General features: G+C 39.9%; 1 protein-coding gene across 1 annotated transcript in view; it reads left to right on the forward strand.

The window, feature by feature from the left end:
• The window catches only part of RC3H1 (ring finger and CCCH-type domains 1), a 35,126-nt gene extending 28,062 nt beyond the window's left edge, over positions 1-7,064 (forward strand). The window contains exons 14-19 of the mRNA XM_009574938.1: positions 677-887; positions 2,076-2,166; positions 2,287-2,422; positions 4,249-4,419; positions 5,025-5,140; positions 6,547-7,064. Coding sequence (XP_009573233.1) covers positions 677-887; positions 2,076-2,166; positions 2,287-2,422; positions 4,249-4,419; positions 5,025-5,140; positions 6,547-6,700 — 879 coding nt within the window. The 3' untranslated portion in view covers positions 6,701-7,064. The remainder of the gene's footprint in view (positions 1-676; positions 888-2,075; positions 2,167-2,286; positions 2,423-4,248; positions 4,420-5,024; positions 5,141-6,546) is intronic.
• Positions 7,065-7,299: the final 235 nt, after the last annotated feature.

Here is a 7,299-nt window from a genome sequence, read left to right on the forward strand (position 1 = left end):
GTTTTCTGTGCAGATCTTTTCCTTTGTGACTGGTTGTCAAAGTTCTTTGAGTAGAGAGGGAACATTTTATCTCTTCGCTTGCTGACCCATTAAGGTGTTTGAGTCTGAAGCTGAGTTAGAAACCAGGATGTTCCAAGCAGTACTACTGCTTAATGAAAAATGTGCCTGAAGAGGTGTGCTAGATATGTTCAAGTAATACTTGTACTGAATAATTCCCATTTTGAGTCATCTGCAGGCTGTCAGATGATACAGTTCTTTACACTGGGTTTCAGTTAAATTTCTTTTGGACTTTGGGAGGAGTATGTATTCCTCAGAGATGCCCACTGATCTCCTCTTTGACTTTATCCTGGAAGGAGGTTTTTTCCCTTCCGTCCCATTGGACTTTCTCTGCCTTCATTTCTTTTTGCTGCTGCTCCCTTCTCTTGGATTTGTTCACAATTAATCATGCAACTATTTCACAGCGGTAGTAGTAATGGTCATCTTAAGTTAGACCATTAAAGAGACATCACTCTAACAGTGGAGTTATAAACTGAAGAATAAGACGACTAGTTGAAGGATGAAGGGAATAGAGAATACAAGAGAGACTTACTATACTGGTACCAGCTTGTTGTAGAAGGAATGTGGTTTTGTTCATTTCTGAATAAGTTTTTGACTGCCTTCTCCATATCTTGTCTAGAACGTAGATAGTAAAGCCATGCGTGACCAGCGATTAGACATGCAGCGAAGAGCAGCAGAGACTGGTGATGATGACCTCATTCCATTTGGAGACCGACCAACTGTGTCGAGATTTGGGGCTATCTCTCGTACTTCCAAAGCGATGTACCAGAATTCTGGTCCCATGCAGGCCATGGCGGTTCAGGGAGCTACCACCAAATCAATCATTTCAGGTACGATGTGTGCTCTTGGATTTTGCTGGCTGTTGCTATTTTCTTTAGTGCTGTGGTGTAGCGCAAGTTGAAGACAGCCCTGTAAACTTGTTTCTCGTCTTAGAAATATAGATGAGATGTATGTTATGCCACTAAAAATAACTCTAGGTAGGACTGTACTGAGAAGCCTGAAGAAAATGGCTGCCACTACATCCTGTTCCACGGACAGGTTTGTACACACGTAGTGTATATGTTGGTTATTTGTTGCTGTTTGGAAAAAGTTATTTTGTTCTGCTGGTCCCTCTGAGATGAGGCTTCTTTTAAATCTGTTGTAGTAGAATCCAGAAACTTACTGCTTTCTCAAATATATAATGCAAAACTATCATAACAAAGTACTGTGCTGCACTCCTACTTTATGGATAGTTGCTGTTTCAAGCTCAATGCAGCCATTGTTTTGTGTACTGTTAGGCAAAGCAAATAAAGTAGGAATGATTTATTTTCTACACATTTATTTTCTAATCACATGGGTAGTGTGGCTTACTCTAAAAGATGGTCTCTTTCTTGAGGTGCACTGAATAATCTTAAGAAAAGACTTAATTATATTCCCCCAAACTTCCTTCTAGATTTTTTCAGGAGTTAACTGCTGGAAACAAAACAAAACCTCATTTGCTTAATTCAGGCAGTAACTTTCTAGACTTTATCACAGGTAGAACTCTGGCTTCCCTGAAAGCTTCATCTTCAAACTCGGTATCAAACTTCTAGACTTTATCACAGGTAGAACTCTGGCTTCCCTGAAAGCTTCATCTTCAAACTCGGTATTCAAACTTCAAACTAGGTATCTCAGAATTCTCAAGCAACTCTTGAGTCTTTTAGGAACTTAAGCAACAAAAATAATTGCTCTCATAGTGGCTGTAAGTTTCTCTTTGTGTCCCCTGCATGTCTGAAGTTCTTCACAAACTCGTAGACTCTGGAAGGCTGTAGCAAATCTTGTTGGACATGCAGGAAGAGTCATGCATTATGCACATGAGACTGGTCACACATAGTATTTTTGTGTTCATTTCAGCAGAAAAAACGTTAGACTTCCTCACTCTTAAAGGGCTGACCTTTCTGGTTATTCTCTAATTTCTGTCCAGTTCTGTGTGTTGGCTGAACTGCTTAAAGGATAGTTTTGTAGTAATGCAACATGGTTTGCTTTCTGTTCACTGGCAGACTACAATCCTTATGGAACTCACGGTGGCTGGGGAGGCTCTCCATATTCTCCTCATCAAAATATACCTTCTCAGGGACGTTTCAATGACAGGTAGAATTGTTTTATATTTTCTTTGCCTTTTTCTAAATTTTCTTTATCTATTTATTTCTGTGCCAGCTGAGTAAAGCTTTTTTTGGAAATCTCCTTATTTTTGCTTTTCTGATCCCAAAGGGAGAGACTGTCCATGTCAGATGTGGCTGGTCATGGGAAACAGTTGCCCTCAGCAGAGCGAGAGCAGCAGCTGCGCATGGAGCTACAGCAAGTAGACCATCAGATTAGCCAGCAGACACAAATGCGAGGACTAGAGGTTGGTACCAACATTTGGAAGAGTGGTGAGGGGTGGTATGGAGAGAGACGAAGCTAGTAAAGCTGCTTTTCGTGTGTTGATGATCTTTCTCTGACTGTAATGATATTCAGTAACAATATTTAATTCTGTGATGCCAGGCATCAGGACTATGGTACAAGTGTAAACCTCTCTGCTTAGCAGCAGAAACTTCCCTGCACTTCACGTGCAAATCAACACCATACCTGAATCTGCACTCTGTGCTCATTCATGTTTGCTTTCATTCTCTCTCTCACTTACTCCCCCTCTCCGTTCATCTGTTAACTCAGAGGCAAACTTGTGGTGTAGATTCCTGTTCTTTTTGGCTTTACTGCCATTGAAAATGTCTGATTTTATGTACAGAAAGCTATGACCTTCATCTGTTTCATGTTTGGCTTTGTGTTGTACCTGTTTCTTCCTAAATAGCGCAAGCCACAAGAGTCAAGAAAATAAATATTGAAGATATTTAGTTTGAAAAATTAAAGCTTAATATTTCATGTCACCCTGCTTAGAAGAAACGTAGTCACATGCAACGTGAGGAGAGATAGGAGTCTGCATTTGTAAAAGAATTAATGAGCTGAAATCTTTGTATTTTGCAAGGCACAGATGGAGGAATGTCAAGGCATAATGAAAGAATTGTTTTAGCAAAGCTTTAGTTACTTTTTTTTTTTCCTTCTAGGAAAAATCAGTAAATATTTACCAGAAAACTATTCTAGGTACCTCAGCAACTATTCATATTAATGTTTTCCCGGGAGGAATTGCTATAAGTAGTGGATAGCAGCTTCTGCTGAAACTATGGTTATCTAAGAACATGTATTATAGAAGAGGGTTATTGCAGATTAGTTGTAAGAGCTCACAATTTTTAAGTCGCAGCAGCAGTTACAAGTAGTATGCATTTCTTAGTTACTTGAAACATAATTTGTGTTCTTGTGCTCTTGCTTGGGAACAAGAGGAGAAAATGTTTTAAATCTTGCATGTCTGCCTTTGCCATAATAGAAGAGTATTTGAAAGTTGCAAAACCCGCAAGTGGCCTGCCTCTCCTGCTCATTATTATTGTGATTGTGTCAGTGGTAAATCCTACATAGTTGAGTTTTGAGCCTTGATTTTACCATAATTTGAATTTGTCAGAAGTAATCGGTTATTTTGGGTAGTAACAGGTTTCAATGTATCTCGTTCAAAGCTGCAAGTAGATATTTGAAATCCAGGAGGCTTTATTAATTTACCTGTTACAAGGTGGTAGCAATTGCTTAATTCAGTCTGAGCATGAAGAACTAGATTGTTTTGCTTTCTTCTTGAATGAATGAGCATTTCTACTTGTAGACCAGCCAGATGTTTGGTTGTGTGGAGGAGTAGATAGTGTGTTTAAATGCAGAGTATACACTTACGGAACTGATTCCCAAGTGTTAACAGGTTTTTGGAGTGGCTGACATGGTTACTGCTTCTACTTGGCTGCTAGTAACTTGCAACTTGTGAGTGACCGTAGTCACTTGCCCCTCTCTGTTCCTGTGCTTCCTAATCTAGGTCAGTAGAGCTACATATTGACATCCACATCTCTCAAGATATTTTATATGATTTAGTAATAATACAGGCTCTATTACAGTAAAAGGTATTTAACACCCTTTGTTTAAAAGTGGAAAGACTTGTCTGCATGTAAAAAATGTTTCAACTTTTGGTTGGGACCTTGTTAAACATGGAGAGAGAAGGCCTTGGTTTTGCAAATAAGCAATACTCTAGAGTTATGGCCTAGGGCTGTTTCTGTGCTTGGTGTGTTGTGTGCTCAGTTGTGTATGTGCTTGGCTTTATGCATTTAGGCTGTTAGTAACAGGCTGCTGTTGCAGAGGGAGGCGACTACCCTGGCAGGCCAACCACAGCCCCCACCCCCACCTCCCAAGTGGCCTGGGATGATCTCAAGTGAACAGCTGAGCTTGGAGCTACACCAGGTGGAAAGGGAAATTGGGAAGAGAACCCGTGAGCTGAGCATGGTGAGTGCCGTGGGGGTGGGAGGCAGAGAGGTGGAGTGGAGAGCCGTGTAGCTGGCTGCAGCCTGTTCACCCTGGCAAAAAGGCTCTCTGCTGGATGACCACAGCTGGAGTCATCCATCTTCCTCTTCACCTCTTTATTCTTCAAAACCTCCTGAAAAGTTTCTTGACTCTTCTTCGTGAAGAATTTGAAGTCTAGCCACTTCAAAATACTCTGCTGTTATTTTGTCACCGTTGGAAAATAAGTGTGGCACTGAATTGGTTGAAAACTATGAATTGTCTCCAAGGTCACTGTGCCATGAGTTGTATAAACTGCTTTAACATAGAAAACATCATCTGCAGGTACAGGCTAGCGTTCAGAAGTCTGTGTGCTGTTACAGTCTATGGTCTTTGCTTGCTGTTACAAGAATCATCCCTTCCTTTTGGGAAATACTGTGTCCTGAGAGGATGAGTATATCTTACCAAGTCTGTTTTCTTGTCTCATGGCTTTTGTGGGTTACACTGTATGCCTCCAGTTTACAGGCTGCCATCATCGGTCCCAAAGGATGAAGTCTCAAATTTTTTTTATCACAACGTTAAAGAAGTTTTCTTCTGTCCTTTTTTTAAAGGAGAGCCAGTCTTCACTGGATATAAAAAACAAACTGGGCAGCACTAAACAGACAGAAAATGGACAATTAGAACAGCAAAGCAAGGTTCCAGCTGAGGACCTCGCGCTGACATTCAGGTAACAGGAGAATGACTTAATCGGGGTCACTCTCTGGTATATGAATAATGCCTCACATTGTCTCTGATGTGGAAGCATCTACTAGGAAAAGATTATACAAATCAAGCTTTCATAGTGCGAGCATGAATTAAGGGCCATTTCAGCTGATGAGTAGGTGAGTGGAATGAGACCGTATATCAATAATGCAACAGAAGAATTACAATGTTTGTAAGACCAGAAGTCCATCTAGTCAATATTGGGTGATTAGTAGGGAGGAGCAGGAGATAAACAACAACCATAAAAGAAATCTTTATCTACAGTTTTAGTTTCAAAGAAGAGAAATGTTCCAAATGTGAGAGGAAAGTTATTCCATCCTGCTAAGGTTTGTGATGTGGATGTTGTCTAGGAAGGTATGTAACTTTGAAACAAAGTTCATTTTTATTTGTAGGAAGTAATTTTTATCTGTGTAGATGCTGGGTTTGATTTCAATTCACATTTGATAGTCACTTGAAATAAGATGTTGGCAGGGAATGCTGGAAATCTACACAGCAACCATTTTCAGATGACTGCCAGCATCTTAAAGAGCACAACAGAGCTGGGCTACTCTTTCTTCTTAGAATCATAGAATGATTAAGGTTGGAAAAGACCTCCAAGATCATCGAGTCCAACCATCAACCCAACACCACCATGCCCACTAAACCATGTCCCTAAGCACCTCATCTACACGTCTTCTAAATACTTCCAGGGATGGTGACTCCACCACTTCCCTGGGCAGTTTCTGCCTGTATTCAGACTAATACTTTGAACAGAAGAGCTCACGTGTTTCATTAAGTTTACATAACTTCATGTGAGCAGTTTGGAATCTGGGTAGTTATTCAGAAAGTGTATTTATTCATAAAATTTATCCCTCTCAATTGCTTATGAAGTCTGCGCTTTCTTTCTTGAGTTCTTGAGTTTTGCGCTGCACCATTAGATTGAGGCCTCCGGAGCAGAAACTAATTTTTCCAAATGAAACTCGAAGTAATGAAATTGAAACAACTATTTCTTTTTTTAAATAAAAAAATTAAGATAAATGATCCAGATAAGTTAAATATTCTGGAATGTGTGCATTGTACAGATTGATACTGTACATCTTGTGGCATGTACTGAAATACTTTGCAAACATAGCTAATATAGAACCCTAAAAATATGTAGTCTGGTTTGTTTTCAATTATCTGTATCTTATCCTTATTCCCTTTCTGGTAAGTATCTGCAGTATACCAGACAACCTATTTGTTATACAAGGCAAGTCTTTACATGTTTAAATACAACTGTTCATTGAGATGCTGCAGGAAAAAATATTTAAGTCCTTCTACTTAAAATAAATGAAAAATCTCAGTAACTACTTCTCTTCACCCCCTCCCCCTTTCTCCTCAACTTTCTTTCAGCAGTGATGTTCCAAATGGATCAGCCTTGACACAAGAGAACATTGGCCTCCTGTCAAACAAGACAGCATCTCTCAGCCTGTCAGAGGACCCAGAGGGAGGAGGAGACAACCACGACTCCCAGAGAGCGGGAGTTACGCCCACGTCTGCTCCATGAAGTGAGGCCAGCATACCCCAGAGTTTCTTTTGCTGGGGTGTTGGTAGCTTCCATCACATTTTTTTCCGGGGGTGATTGGAGAAACCCAGGAGCAACAGCAGTAGCAGCAGCAGGTCCAGAGGCAATGTGCACAAACACAACTACTAGAAACAAATCCTGCACATAGTTCACATAAACGCATTTTTTAATTAAAAAAATGAAAATTAGCAGTATCTGCAAGCAATTCAAATTAAATTTGTTTTTGTTCTGTGAATGAACTTTATTTTAATAACTTTGGACGCCTTGGATCCCAGGGCTTAAAAAAAAAGATATTATATATATACTCTGTTTGATTAATTGTATGATCTTAATGAAGTAGGTTTTTTCTTTTATTTTGGTATTATTACATACCCAGTGCATAATTCCTTATCACCTTAATTTCTCAACGACTAAAACAACCTGGCCGCTTCCTTGTATGGTTTAAGGGTAAACAAGGAATGAGGGTTGGAGAGTAGCTGTGAATTGCAGTGTCAAAAGATGTGCAGCAAGCTTCATTCTTAAAACAATTCCTCCCATTGTGGCTAGGAACTGAACCCTAGCTTGTGTGAGACTGCTTGCTT

The sequence above is a fragment of the Fulmarus glacialis genome, unplaced genomic scaffold (genome assembly GCF_000690835.1).
Source record: "Fulmarus glacialis isolate BGI_N327 unplaced genomic scaffold, ASM69083v1 scaffold38073, whole genome shotgun sequence".
Classification (NCBI taxonomy): domain Eukaryota; kingdom Metazoa; phylum Chordata; class Aves; order Procellariiformes; family Procellariidae; genus Fulmarus; species Fulmarus glacialis.